We start from the raw sequence: 15,792 nt of genomic DNA, 5'->3' as shown, positions 1-15,792 counted from the left end.
CACAAGTCCAAAATTTTCTTGGCGATAAGGGGGACTCCGCCCCCTTCAAACCCCCCAAACAGAAGGGGGTACATCCCCCTTCTGGCAACCCCCTGGTGTATTTTTTGGATGCGGGCGGCGCCGAAAAAGTGGTCACTTTTTTTAGCAACATTTCTCAAACGAAAACATGTTTTCGGCCCAAATAGGACATTTTTTCACTATTTCAGGCCTAAAAAGGGGGGGGGTCGAAAGTGCGTTGTTTCGCGTATATATGAGGTAAAGGGTTAACGTACATATCATCTCTCATTTGTTGTCATGGGAAGAAATAGATGTGTTCAGTACACTTCATTTACAAAGGGTAGTCCCCCTTACTGATTATTTGTGATAACCAAATACAAGCCTTTTTAAAGCAAACACATAGCTAATAACCTTGCAATCTGTTGAATTTAAACAAAAGTTCATCCAGGACATTATAAACTAAACCGTTAAAAGTAGAGGTATAATCTTGATTAACTATATAATACACATTTCTACATGGTACACTATTATACTATTTACACTATACACTGTGATTGTATTGCACGTTTCACACAATATTATCAGTATTCAGTTAAATAATTTCTTTCTACAGTAAAAAAATGTATTACAATAGCATTAAGTTGTGTACTGTATACTTGAGTTTATAGACGACGAAGAATCATTTTTTTTGCAAATCAACTTTCAAAACAAGCTTTTCTTTTATGGTTATCATTTATTTACTATTCAATTTGGGAGTAATGTTAGAGATTCCAAGAAAGAAAATAACAATGGTAAATCTTTTTATGGATTTTAATTATTCTCTGTACATTCTCTGTTTTCTGTAATGACTTGCCAAGCACATCTGCTGTCTTTTACAAATAGTCACTTACCATAACTTATGTTTGTATCATGTATGATGCACCGAGAGAAATAGAATAAATTGAATTACATTCACATAATTATATATTACTAACAATAATTAATGTATTATTAATACTTTGTAATCTAAATTATATAATCATTAAGACGTGCCTTAAATATGAACTCTTATTCTAGAAGATTATATAGTGCTAAGCAAAAAATGTAAATAGAATCTATATTTAGCTATAACAGTTTGTGTCAAATGACATCCTGAAATTGAAAGTAAATCAATAAAAACACACATGTATGAGGCATTTAAGAAAAGAACATTAACACTCGTAATACTACAATTTTAACCTTTTTCCTAAACATGACATCTGTTTACAGTACTGCTTCTGCAAAATAAATGCAAAGTACACTTTCTTGAGAAAATATGTTGTTTCTAAGAAATGCAACTCAGGAATGCATTATTAGTACGTCATCCGGTGTATGGGAATTATATTTTGCTTCAAGAAATCTACACGTGCTCCGGCTCACGTGAAATTCGTTCATATCACATTAAATCAAAACAAAATTGATTGTGAACGAAATTTTATTTTTGAACAAAAATAAAGATAATTAAACAATCACGAATGTTTATAAGAAAAATGTATTGTCTAATATTTGCAGCATGTTTTTAATTTAGAAGTGATGCACACTGGATTTGGATACTTATACATTTTCACTTTAAAATTATTTTTTTTATTATTATAAAATGCATTTGTCACTGTAATAAAACAAGGGCATGCATTTTACAAACAAATATAAGTATTGGCTATATATTTGTAAATGAACGATAATACATGCGACAGCATATCTTTGAAATAATGACAAGGGGTGGCGAATTGTGCCGAATTTATGTCGAATGTATTTTCCTTCAAACCTGGTAATCAAAACTAATTTCTCAAACATATTTTTTTTTCACTTGGAAAGGTTATTTACAGCATAATGTTTAAAATATCATTTTTGATAGGGAAGTTACGATACATGCTATGAAAAATAAATGTTGTGAACGAACGTATCCAACGAAAGCGATTAAGATAATGATTATGTTTAAAGTGGCCTTCAGCTTTTATTTTCTGTTGGCAAAAAATTAAACAGTTCTGAGTTGTTTCAAACTAAGTATTCCAGTAATTTTATATTGTAAAAGTGCATCTTATACATCACTGCTTATCCATCTCCGGGAGCTTTCTATCACGCGGTAGAAATCGATCGGGAAACTATTGTGGCTGATTTGTGCAATTCGCGCCCCTCCATTTTAACTTGTTAATTCTCGACTTTTCGATTGGCGGGGTCGCGGGGCGAAAACGCAAAATGGCACAAATCAGCCACCATAGAAAACAGATCGGCCCCTTAACTTATTTTAATATCATCAATTTTAACTTTATTTGACAATCATATGAAACGATTTATTTAAGGGCACAATATTAATTTATCCTTTAGAAAAGCTGAATGCCGCTTATAACGTATCTAATTAAAACGATTCTGTCCGAAAAAAGGACGATTTATTCCGTGTTTTTAAGTGGATTACTTATTTATATATGCAAATCGTATTTGATAATATTACAGATATAATTTTGCATTTTATGGGAATACTCGTACTGTTTTCAAAGAACACACGATAAAATAAAATTTTGTTTCCACGAAATACAAAAACTGAGGTTTCTTTTAACAAATTCAAATACACATTATTAATATAAGAGCGACTTTTCTATTGCAGCTGTTAATTTGAATTCAAAGTAATATTCGTTACCTAAATATTTTGATCTCTAGCCTTAAAATCCAGATTTAAGCAAAATATTTCAATCTCAACCAAATAATATCATAGAAATTTTCACAAGCCAAAACGCGCCATAATAGTATTAATTAAAAATCTGAGGGTTTCTTCAACAGTGCATACGCTTTATCTTTTCACATCTCATATTCAAGTGTAAAATAGCCACAGGTGGTGTCACTTAAGTGTAAAATTTGATTACACCTGCAAAAAATGTTAATAATATTTGCATTTACAAAAACCTTACCCACGACAGTTTACGTTTTATCAGATTATATCCCTATACCTTTTGCTTAATAAACAAGTAGTTTCATTAAACTTGAGCAAAACTTTCAAAATGAAAATAAAATCAGTACAAAAGGATTGAAAACCGACGGGTCCGTCCAAACGCCGTTCATTCTTTGTCATACGTTATTCATTGTTTTTCAGTCAATATTGTTCAAACGTCATTCATTTTTCCGGTCCATACCGTCAAAACTTCATTTATTATTTTCCAATTTTTCCATTTTTTTCAAGTACATATTTTATAAATGTCATTCATTTCCATTCTAGTCCATAATACCATTTTTCCATTCAAATTGTATCAGCCTTAAAGCAATTTCTAATTGTAAAAGACGTGCCTGTTTTACTTGCTGCCATAGGACATATTTTCCAGCTCCAATGCTGCAAGAGGCACTGAATTTTTTATATGAGAAAGTTATGGACATATCTTTAGGAGGATTGTTATATTCCCCCCCCCCAAAGTGAAAAAGGCCCGGGGATATGAACCCACTTTTCCCCCTCCCCCTATTTGGGGGAATTTGGGACTTTAAAAAAGTGCTGTGTAATTTCAAACCATTCAACCTATTCAAAACATTGGTAATTTCACAGCTTTATGTGTTTGATCGCATAAATAGACACAAATAACCAATCTACGTATATAAGTAATAACGTCCCAGCACCGTAGATTATCTTGGAAATAAAATATTTTATGTCCAAATAAAATGGTAAGATTAATATAGAACATTTCTTACAAAAAGATAAAACCCTATGCTAAATATGACAAAACTCGAAGAAAGAAAACATTGCATATGATTTTTTTATTATATAGTCCTTGAAAATTATCTTCTGAAAAACCATCTCCAAAATTTTTGAATATTATCGACATCAAATTCCTGTAAGCATTTTGCAAAATCGCTTTCCGTAAGCTTTGAAAATCTACAAAACACCCTTGCATGACATTTTGAGTCACATTCCTTAAATAAGCTCTTGGGCGGGGTAACAACGTAATGTTTCCAAAAGCTCTTGAATTCTTGGCTGTCGGCTGCTTTCATTCGGTTAATCAATGAAAACAGTGATCCGGGAGACAGATTATTTAAACCGTACGCACCGGAAGTTGAATATTCGAGTTCCCATGATGCAGTGCCCGCAATATTCGCCGCTTCTACGTCAAGGAAATATTGAATGATTTCTAAATGTAATCCGGTTATTCGATTATATTTAATAAGACGTATGCCCGGATTATGTGAAAGAGAATATCCAAGTGGAGACACCGACGGCGCTAAAAATATAGGTACAGTGGGTACCCCTGAAAATGCAAGAAAAGTTTTGTTTTTTTAATATTGTAATTATATAATAATGTCCGTGTTTATGTGAACCCTATCTAACCAGTTACATTATACTGGTCTTCGCAATGAACGCAATGATATTTATTATATATATATAAAGCCGTTCGAAGCGCTCAAACTTCATCTTTGTTCTTGAAGAGTGATTTACATTTTTGCCTTTGATTGTAAGGCTCTCTAAGAAGGCCACGATGGCCTGAAAATTAAAGATCATTTATGTTGTAATTAAGGATGAAACATATAATTAAGTGAAGCTTTTCATATATGTGTACATGTATTCATTCTTTTCCAGTCCATATTTTCTAAATGTCATTTATTTCCCTTCTAGTCCACAATATCAATATATTCTTGTAAGATAATTTCAAAACATCCGGGAATATGTTAAATATGTACAGCAAATATTTACGTACATTATGATTAAACGTTAAAAATAAGGCATTCATTTTTATTGAAAAAAAAACTTACTTAGACTTTATTTACATGAAATGCTAAGTTATTATTAAAATAGTGTGCATATTTTTTTTTTCATTTCAAAATCTTCAAGAAGTACACTTTTCATTACCCTTTTCATCTGTTAGCACTTTAAAGGCATCTGTATGTTCATGTCCAAAATGCATGGCTACAATGACGTCAGAATATTGATTTGATATTTCGATGAGTCGATCATTCTGATGTTTGTATAATTCTGTTTCACCGTTTGGTTGAACTCCCAGCGGTATATGAGCCGTGATTATAACCTAAAAATTATGTACATATGAGCCGTGTCACGACAAAACCAACATGCGTATGCGACCAGCTTGGAACCAGACCAGCCTGCACATCCGCGCAGTCTAATCAGGATCCATGTTGTTCGCTTACAAACCCCATAAAAGGTAGAGAAACTGATAGCGAACAGCATGGATCCTGATCTGACTGCGCGGATGCGCTGGCTGGTCTGGATCCATGGTGTTCGCAAACACATGATGTTGTATTGTCATGGCGCGGCTCAATTATCATTACAATTAAATATTAACTCTAATAACATGATAGTTGCAATCATATTTTATCAAAGTGTTTTGCTTTACCATCGTATGTGAGAAGTTAGCTAAGCAAAAAGGCATTACGATTTATATAGGGAAATCAATGATCTGCTGTTATGCTCAGCTGGGTAAGCAATCTAGCAGAGCATTCCAAAATAAAGTGTAGAAATGCTTTGCTGGTATGCTCAGCTGGCTAAGCAATCTAGCAGGCCATTCCTAAATATAGTGTCAAAATTCTCTGCTGGTATGCTCAGCTGGCTAGGCAATTTAGCGGGGCATTCCAAAATATAGCGTAGAAATACTCTGCTGGTATGCTTAGCTGGCTAAGCAATCTAGCGGGGCATTCCAAAATATAGTGCAAAAATGCTCTCCTGGTATGCTCAGCTGGCTGAGCAATCAAGCGGGGCATTCCAACATATAGTGTACAAAATGATTTGCTGGTATGCTCAGCTGGCTAGGCAATCTAGCACGGCATTCCTAAATATAGTGTAAAAGATACTCTGCTGTTATACTCAGCTGGCTAAGCAATCTAACAGGGCATTCCAAAATATAATGTAAAAATGATCTGCTGTTATGCATAGCTGGCTAAGCAATCAAGCGGGGCATTCCAAAATATAGTGTAAAAATGCTCTGCTGTTATGCTTAGCTGGCTAAGTAATCTAGCAGGGCATGCCAAAATATAGTGTAAAAATGATCTGCTGTTATGCTCAACTGGCTAGGCAATCTAGCGGGGCATTCCAAAATATAGTGTAAAATGCTCTGCTGTTATGCTCAGCTGGCTAAGCAATCTAGCGGGGCATTTCAAAATATAGTGTTAACATGATCTGCTGGTAGGCTCAGCTGGTTAGGCAATCTAGCAGGACATTCCTAAATATAGTGTAAAAATGCTCTGCCGAATTGCTCATCTGGCTAGGCAATCTAGAAGGGCATTCCTAAATATAGTGTTAAAAATGCTCAGCTGGCTAGGCAATCCAGCAGACCATTTCGTTGGTCTGCGAATGTTTCTAGAACACTCGCAGACTTTCAGAAATTTTTGGTGCCAATGGAGATAATGACATGTTTACTTCGTTTACTTTCGTTGGTCTGCGACTGATTCTGAGTCACTCGCAGACTTTCAGGAATTTTGGTGACAATGCAGAAAATTATATTTTTGACTTAGTGGGACCTTCCTGAATCCATTTATTTGGTCTGCGACTGATTCTAAAGCACTCACAGACTTTCAGGAATTTTTGGTGCCAATAGAGATAATTACAATGTTGACATTTTTTGACCATCCAGAGTCTATTTCGTTGGTCTGCGACTGATTATTGGGCACTTGCAGACTTTCAGGAATTTTTGGTGCTAATGCAGATAATAACATTTTAGAGTAAAAATGCTCTGCTTATGACTTCGGGTCCGTAAAAGTAAAACATGTCAGGATCTGCAATGGCACTTAACATCCTGAAAGTCTGCGAGTCTCAAAGAATCAGTCGCAGACCCAAGAAATGTACTCTGGCGGTTCCCTAGAAGTCAGAAATATCATTATCTCCATTGGCATCTTAATTCCTGAAAGAAAGTCTGCGAGTGTTCCAAAATCAGTCGCAGACCAGCGAAATGAACTCTGGTGGGTCGCTAGAAGTCAAAAATGTCATTATCTCAATTGGCACCACAGATTCCTGAAAGTTTGCGAATGTCCCAGAATCAGTCGCAGACCATAAAAATGGACTATGGCGGGTCCCTAGAAGTAAAAATTGCCATTATCTCTAATGGCACCAAACTTTCCTGAAAGTCTGCGAGTGTCCAAAAATACGCTGCTGGCCAATGAAATGGACTCTTAAAGGTCCCTTGAAGTCAAAAATATGATTATTTCCATTGGCACCAACCATTCCTGAAAGTCTGCGAGTGTCCGAGAATCAATCTTAGCCAGCTTAGCATTCCAGCAGAGCATTTTTACACTATATTTAGTAATGCCCTGCTAGATTGCCTACCCAGCTTAGCATTCCAGCAGAGCATTTTTACCCTATATTTAGTAACACCCTGCTAGATTGCCTAGCCAGCTAAGCATTCCAGCGAAGCGTTTTTTCACTATAACTAGGAATGCTCCGCTAGATTGCCTAGCCAGCTTAGCATTCCAGAATCGCATTTGTACACTATATTTAGTTATGCCCTGCTAGATTGCCTAGCCAGCAGAGCACTTTTACACTTTATTTAGTAATGCCTTGCTAGATTGCCTAGCCAGCTTAGCATTCCAGCAGAGCATTTTTACACTATATTTAGTAATGCCCTGCTAGATTGCCTAACCAGCTTAGCATTCCAGCAAAGCATTTTTTCACTATATTTAGTAATGCCCTGCTAGATTGCCTAGCCAGCTTAGCATTCCAGTAAAGCATTTTAACACTATATTTAGGAATGCCCTGCTAGATTGCCTAGCCACCTGAGCATTCCAGCAGAGCATTTTAACATTATATTTAGTAATGCACTGCTAGATTGCCTAGCCAGCTGAGCGTTCCACAGCAGAGCATTTTTTCACTAAAGCTAGGAATGCTCTGCTAGATTGCGAAGACAGCTGAGTATTGCAGCAGAACATTTTTACACAATATTTAGGAATGTCCTGCTAGATGCCCAAAAACAGCTGAGCATTACAGCAGATCATTGACTTCCCTATATAAATAAAAATGCCTTTTTGCTTAGCTCACTGTTCACTGCTAACTTCTCACATACTTTACCATCATAAACAATTATGGTAAAACAATAGCTTACAGAAGAACTTTATATTTCGTGATACTGATGCGCTATCTCGTTCCAGTAAATTCTGCAACGTTTTACTGTTAGTAAGGGAATATTTGCAGATAAGACACTTTTGTACAATTTCTCTAGAGTACTAATTAGAATAATTTCTTATAATATTCTTTATTCATTCTTAGAATTCCTGTAAGCAGCAATGATCGGGTGTCTGTCACCAGTGTTAAACAAAACCGGTCTGCTCTTTCTTGTATTGCAAATACACTATATATAATAGTTTTGAAATCCCTAAATAGTACAGTGGACAGTTTCATGTTTTAATTATACAAATTCAGGCAGCTTGAAGGCCCATTATACCTCAGAAAGGCTATCATTTTCATTTCTCAAACATTTTTTTTTTGTATTCTGTTACAGTTTTGTTACAGTTTCCAAAACATTTTCATTTGCCACACAGATGCCCCAACTTTAACCTTTTGCTTGTAGAAAAGGGGATAAATATTTTTAAAAAATTTTTTGTATAAAAAGTAAAAATACATTACTACTTTGTTTACATTTTGCTGCCTTTACTTCACATTCAACGCAATTGATAAATTAAAAAATATGGATAATTGAGACATTTTAAGGATTTTTTATTCAAATTTTATCTAAATCTTAATATATTTTGGTAACTTTCTGTAATTAATCAGATATTCCATGTGATAGTATAATTGTCTGTTCTGTCAAATTATGTTGTTGTATATACAAAGTAATATACATGTAATGTTAAACTTGAAAAAAGAATCTCATCCCTGTAATGGATACATTTTGCAGAATCTAATCATACTATGAAATCTTGATTTGAATGAAATTTTAAATATATTAATAACTTATGTAAATTCAGTTAAAAAAGCTTTTCCTTCAGTGCATTTTAATTATAAACTGATTTAACGAACGTTCCATCATAAACTTTTCCTTTCTTTCTAAAATAGTTTTGTATCTTACCTTTTCTTCTTGTTTTCGTGCATACTGTAATGCATCAACAAGCCAACGAAATTGACCTGCCGGATCACCATCTGAGGTCACCTGTTTGTTTCGTTTGTAATAAAGAATTGTGTTTAAAACAATGATCCTGAGGTAAGGTGAAGCTTTCACTGTGTAATACCCACCTGCAAAATTGTAAATGGATCTAACGCAATAGAAAAGAATGGATAATTGACAAATGTAAAATCTTAAGACAAGAGAAAATAAATCTACGAGACGGTGCTTTATTGTGTATTAGACAAACGATGCACATTAAGAGGCAAAATAATTCGATATCCTCTCTTTGTTCCACGGTGAAGGTGCAGTTAGAAAGAAAAAAAAGAGATAAATGGGTGACTTTAAATCATAACCATGCTAAATTAAAACCATTTAATGGCAGTACCGTATAGAAAACCTTTAATACAATGATATTGAAGAAAAAACGTGAAAATATTGCAGTTACCTCACTTTTCAGTGTAATATATAGCATGAAGTATAATAACAGCATTTTTCAAGTGTTTTCAAAAACTAACGTCAAGGAGATGACGAAAGACTTTAACGGTTAAGTAAATGTTACACAAACAAAAGTAATGCCATTTTAAACAAAAATAAATACAAAAGAAAATAAGCTGTTTTATGTAAATCTACAAATTTACGGAATCTTAAAAATGAAAACGTACGTCAAAAAATAGTTCGGCAGCGATATATCACCCACAACGTACATGTAGGTGATATGGATTAAATTACTACTCCATCACACTGATTATCATAAAATAAAGAAACGTTCACCTCGGGGACGATATACCTTTCCTACAAGTTGCCTCCTGAATGTCGTCATTAATCCAGCTACGCCATCTTGACCATGCTTGTTTATATAATAATGTATTTCTTGGCTCAAACTGGTCCGTGACATCGGTGTCATGGTTACCAAAAGAAGGATAAACCGGCATTCTTGGAAATGTTGATTTTAGAAGATTTGTCACGTTGTTGAAAATGTCAACGTTCATTTGATGATTTATATTTTCGGGTTTTAAGTGAAGAATCGTGTCCCTGTAAAATCAAAGCTCAGTATACTCTACCACATGCCGTTTCGGTTTAAATTCTGAAATCGTTGGAACAATACCGCAAGCATGTATGTATATATATTTTTTGGTAAAAGTGATTTCAGATTTTCGGCCAAAGCAGTAATGGTTTTGTAACTGGCCATCTTCTTATAATACGTACACGTCTGTTTGAACAATTGTAACTAAGAAACTAATAATATAAGATGACAAAGGATCACAGTGAATTGTACTAATTCGTGAAGCATAAACCATTGGCACGTTCTTAAAATTATTTACAAAACTTTGGGTAAAATTATTATTTGTTAATAATGAGAGCAACTTCATCAGAGTCGACCCGCAAAGTGAATAATGGCCCCGAGGGCTTAAGCTCGAGGGCATTATACATTTCAGGGCCGATTATCACCTTCTGGCCCATCTATGACGTGTATTAAGGTTTAGGGCCTATGCTGGGAGTTGTTGTCTAAGTTTATTCAAATAAATATATATCGAGTAAAAAAAGTTCACCTAAATCTAGTAAATTTTTAGATATAAAAGTAGACCGTACATCAATTATATTCTTAAAATTACGGTTGAAAAAACCGAACGTACATACTATTTATTCCAATTTCGTTATAATTGAACATCAGAGGGCGTTTTTTAACTTGATTATGATTGTAGAAACATAATTTATGTCCCCTTTGATGACAAATACATACATTCGTTACACATTGTCATCTGTTATAAAACGATGTGGTAGTACTACTTTCAATACGTATTAAGTCCGAGATCATTATAAATAATCGTCGTGTTGTTACAACTGAAGAAAAACATCCACATTCCCCCTACATATATTTCGCCATTCCCCTTGTAAAGAGACCTATTACTGGGGTTTTACGAATATGTTTATCTGAAGCCAACTTTTTTTTTTCTTATATCGTTATTTTAAATTGTCAACAAAACCCAGCCCAGAGAAAAAGTCTCACCCGGTTTTAAATGACCTAAATTGCTTGGATACGCTTTTTACAAGCGCCAGGGATACACCATAATTGCCGAATGTTAAAAAGACATGTATTTTCAGTTCAAAACCCAAAAATTTTAAATGTTGTCAATGGGAAGTCCTTTACATTATAAAAATTAAAAAATTATTATAAATCAAGCTTTCAGAAGTAAACATGTGTGGAAAATGTCAACGGCGTTTTTTGAAAACATGTAGTATATATACACAAATTTGTATTCTTTTATTTATTTTTTTATCAGATATTGTACTTTGATGCCAGATACGCAATCCAAGTCATTTTCATATCATAATATGCGATTAATATGTGATAAAGACAAAAAGATCCAGTAAATATGAACTAATAAAGATGGTCGTAAGAAGCATATCATATTTACCAATATTTGTGTCATCGTCGGAAATACCTGGAAAAAATTCATTGTAACATGTTATAAACCGGAAGTCTACGGCTATATGACGGAGGAAAAAATTGTGTATTGCAGAGTAAAATACATCAAAATTACAACATTAAAGCATTTCTGGAAATCCTCATGCTCTATTTTAACATTTGTACATAAAGACTTCATTGTGGACGCCTACTAGTCTGTTCCATTTGCTGCTTAATTCATACGAAATTAAGAATATGCATAGTGTACCAATCGTCATTTGCATGAACTTAAAAATATTAGTGTGATGTTCGTAATTTACTCTCGGCATCTAGCCACATTGAATTCACCAGAGCACAGTCCAGCCACCGCATCATTCCTGGATGGCTGTCAAGTACTTTTACCAGTACTAGTTGCCTTCACTTTCGCAAGGAATTCATATTTCATCTGTACATGCCAGGGCAGAGGTACAATGCGAATACGAAACACACAAAATTGTACAAGTCGAAAATAGGAATGGTGAACGAAGGCTTAATATTCAGAGATCAGGAGTCAGGGCCGTACTCAGGTCATGATCATATTGCCTCAAATGGAATCAGTACTATTTAGTTAAAATAAGCCGACTTGAGACCGACTCAAGTATGTATAATGTTTAAACTTATCATGATTCGGAACAGTAAGTTCGGTGTGTTTTGAAGCGTGTAGAACTACAGATTATGAAATTTTATATAAAATTAAAGGCATACCGTGCCTCATAAATCAATAATTTTTAATTCTTTAGAAAGGTCAGATATGTTAACTTTAAATAATGTTTTAGAGCATCTTAGATGTGAAACAACTGCAGAAGTAGAGTTGGGTGTGAAATATTGTGTTGTAAAGGTAGCAAAATGTAAACAAAAGGAGTATTTTGACTTCCATACAAAATACTAACTCACTATAATTATACAAATTAGGAACCAAAAGATAGTATATGGCCAATGTACGGAAGCGTCCTGGTGCCAATTCATAATGTTCTATAAAAAAAATAAACTCCTACGTAGGAGATAAAAAAAAGCCTAATTAGGACTTTATATCTCCTACGTAGGACTTTGTAACTCCTACGTAGGACTTTTAAACTCCTACGTAGGACTTTATAACTCCTACATAGGATACATATCAAAGTACTGAAAGCACAGAGTTCGACGGACATGTATGCTAGAGTATAACTTAAGATAGCATATTATGTAGGAAAATAAATTATATGAGCCGCGCCATGACAAAACCAACATAGTGCATTTGCGACCAGCATGGATCCAAACCAGCCTGCCCTGCGCATCCGCGCAGTCTGATCAGGCTCCATGCTGTTCGCTTACAAACCCTATTACAAGTAGAGAAACTGAGAGCGAATAGCATGGATCCTGATCAGACTGCGCGGATGCGCAGGCTGGTCTGGATCCATGCTGGTCGCAAACCCACTATTTTGGTTTTGTCATGGCGCGGCTCATATGTGTCAAGTTGTAATTGTGGCGAGCCGCTTTAGTAAATACCTTTAGTCTGTAGCCAGAGATGATTTTGTCATTCTCTGCATATATTAAACGATGATTCTGTATAAAGCACGTTTAGTTATATTTATTATACACAGGTACACAAAATGTATGGGTTAAACTTTGTTCAAAGTAGGATATACAATGTAATTCATTATTAAACATATGCATGCATAATGCTCCGCAAACCGTTATCTTCTTAAACTTTACGGAGCAGGAACAAGACACTTCACTACTCCCCCTGCCCCCTATAAGGATTTAATCATTTGAAACGCCCGAAAATGGATAAATTGCTCGTTTTGTTCAGCTAGTTCGTATGGAAAACGTAATCGTTAAAGCCTTTTAAAATTTTGATATATATGTTTGTTGTCCAGTAAGTTTTTTTCGAATAGCTGTAAAGCTAATTTTTCGGGATACATCGCCAATGCTTACAGACACCTCACCCTAAGACACTGTACACTCTAGAAACCTGAGACACTTTATTAAAAGTGAAGTGTGGCGGCATGGCCGTGTGACTAGTAGCCTAATGATCGCTAGCCGCATGGGTTCAAACCCCGTTAGGCGCAAGCCGTTGTTTCCTTGAGCAAGAAACTTTACACTCATTGCTAAGTACGTACTGGCTGCTTCCAGGAACGGATTCGAAAGTGTGTCTATAAGTTTCTAGCTTCCTAATCAATCAAACTTAAATAAATTCTGTATGAACCAAAGGTGAAATGTCCTCTCTATTTAAGATTTGAAATTATTTCGGCCGGGGGAGGGGGGGGTTAAGTGTATTGTTCCTTCGCCGATATACCGGTCCGGAATGTTGAGATTTGCAAAGAATTCTGTATGCATTTCTTATAAAGTCATAAAGTCCTACGTAGGAGATACAAACTTCTAATTAGGATTTTTTTATCTCCTACGTAGGAGTTATAAAGTCCTACGTAGGAGTTACAAACTCCTAATTAGGCTTTTTATCTCCTACGTAGGAGTTTATTTTTTTATAGAACATTATGAATTGGCACCAGGACGCTTCCGTACCAATGTGTAATTATTTGGAAACTGTTATACGGAGCTGCAAAATGACTTTATAGTCAATTCTTGTAGATGTTGTAACAAAGAATACTTCGAATAACATGTTCCGGGGAAGAAAATATTACTAGTATTTTGCGATAATTTGTATTTCTTTCTGAAAGGTATTTTTGAAGTATTATAAAATGCAAACAATAATTTTATAAACTAATCAATGAATGAAATAAGTGATGTATAGATAAATATAATTACATACCTATTAATGATGCAGAGATAATCTCCGTTAGTACTAATAGTAGAAGATAATACATGTTTAAATCTGAAAGAAAGGAAATTGATTACGACAAAAGTAGTGACATACATGTATATATATAGATGATCGACCATTTCATATTACACTTGTAATATTCGCTTTTGATTAACAGTTAAAACAATTGATTATATATGTAGCATAAAAATATCTTCAGCGACTGTTTTTGTACGTCTAATCAAGACTTTATTATCACCAAACGAATGTATAAATTCGTATGTACACAACATATATTAAATCAATGAAAAGGAAAATAGTTAGTGTGAAATTTTCAGACCGATTAGTTAAATTCCGACACGCGTGAAAATCGAAATATATGTGGGTTTTTTTATAACATGCATTTTCATGTCTAAATCATGCTCACTTTTATTCTATCCATTTTCTAATTCCATTATTATACACGTTAAGTTTTATTTCCAAGTTCACAATGATTTATGTCATAATCGAGAAATCTTTTTGTTAGCATTGACAATCAACATGAGAGCAGAGGCGGTACAACATCTGGGATAGTATACATATATATTGATGTATACTGTACGCATATTGATGTAGATACATATAATTTAACTATATCATATATAGGTTTATAAGGCGCGCGCCACCAGATGAGACGAAATATTTTCCAGATGAATAAACTTCAAAGGGAAAAAGACGAATATACAACGCAAATACGAGTGTTTAATGTACACCTGTGTGCGCAGTATTTTATGCAAGACTACACATTCTTGCACAGTACCTGCGTACACTTGTATATGTTAACGGGGTAGTATTGTTTGGTTTTATTAACCTGTCAATTACATACTGATTACACGGTCGATGCACACAGTATATTAATCTTCGGTAGATTTTCGGTAAGTTCCGTGAGATGTACGCTGTACGATGGAATTTAATTTAATTTGTATCTCTCAACAAAGTGTACTCAGCGTTATAGCGCAATAGGGTAAATACTTTCAACAATATTGGAGCTATATATGTTCGTTTTGTTTTATTATGTTTTACTTAATTTTGTTATATCTATATTCTTTTTAAATAACATGTTTTAAGAATTCATGTTTAAAATTAAAACGGATTTAAATCAATACATGTCTTTTCAATGCTGTAAAACACACTACAAACTGTTCCATTAAAATATACGGCAAAAATAAAGAAAGAGTACTAAAACAATGGCAACAGCAAGGATCGAACCACAGACCTCTAATTTATCAGGCATTCTCTTAACCGACTGTACTATTGTGAATTAACGAAAACCTTCACATTAAGCTGGCGTGACTTTCAATCCATGACTAATATACTCCACATTAATTCTCGTAAACTACACGGACCAAACCGAAGTGGGATCGAATATTTAAATAAGTTCTATAATGCATGCATAATTGACAGGTCAATAAAATCAGACTATACGGTGTCCTATTTCGTCCACAATATTTCGCTAGTTAACACGCGATAATTTAAGCCTCTAAAGGCGAAATTTAGTATTAAATTTCGCATGTCTCCCAAATTTCGCATTTTTG

General features: G+C 34.4%; 1 protein-coding gene and 1 long non-coding RNA gene across 2 annotated transcripts; both read right to left on the bottom strand.

Moving 5' to 3' along the window:
• Nucleotides 1-3,481: 3,481 nt before the first annotated feature.
• Nucleotides 3,482-10,076, bottom strand: LOC132742844 (acid sphingomyelinase-like phosphodiesterase 3a). The gene is made up of 4 exons (XM_060731338.1): nt 9,820-10,076; nt 8,997-9,160; nt 4,838-5,012; nt 3,482-4,238 (listed from the first exon to the last, which is right to left on the bottom strand). The coding sequence occupies exons 1-4, from the start codon at nt 10,019-10,021 to the stop codon at nt 3,772-3,774; spliced, it is 1,008 nt and encodes a 335-aa protein (XP_060587321.1). The 5' UTR covers nt 10,022-10,076; the 3' UTR covers nt 3,482-3,771.
• A 1,155-nt stretch (nt 10,077-11,231) lies between these two features.
• On the bottom strand, nt 11,232-14,872 carry LOC132742843 (uncharacterized). The gene is made up of 3 exons (XR_009627492.1): nt 14,646-14,872; nt 14,228-14,290; nt 11,232-11,476 (listed from the first exon to the last, which is right to left on the bottom strand). It is a non-coding gene; the product is annotated as an uncharacterized LOC132742843 (long non-coding RNA).
• Between the last annotated feature and the right edge of the window lie 920 nt (nt 14,873-15,792).

Source organism: Ruditapes philippinarum, unplaced genomic scaffold (genome assembly GCF_026571515.1).
Source record: "Ruditapes philippinarum isolate M1 unplaced genomic scaffold, ASM2657151v2 ctg16061_1_1_1_1, whole genome shotgun sequence".
Classification (NCBI taxonomy): Eukaryota; Metazoa; Mollusca; class Bivalvia; order Venerida; family Veneridae; genus Ruditapes; species Ruditapes philippinarum.
This window is presented reverse-complemented; position numbering and strand designations above follow the sequence as displayed.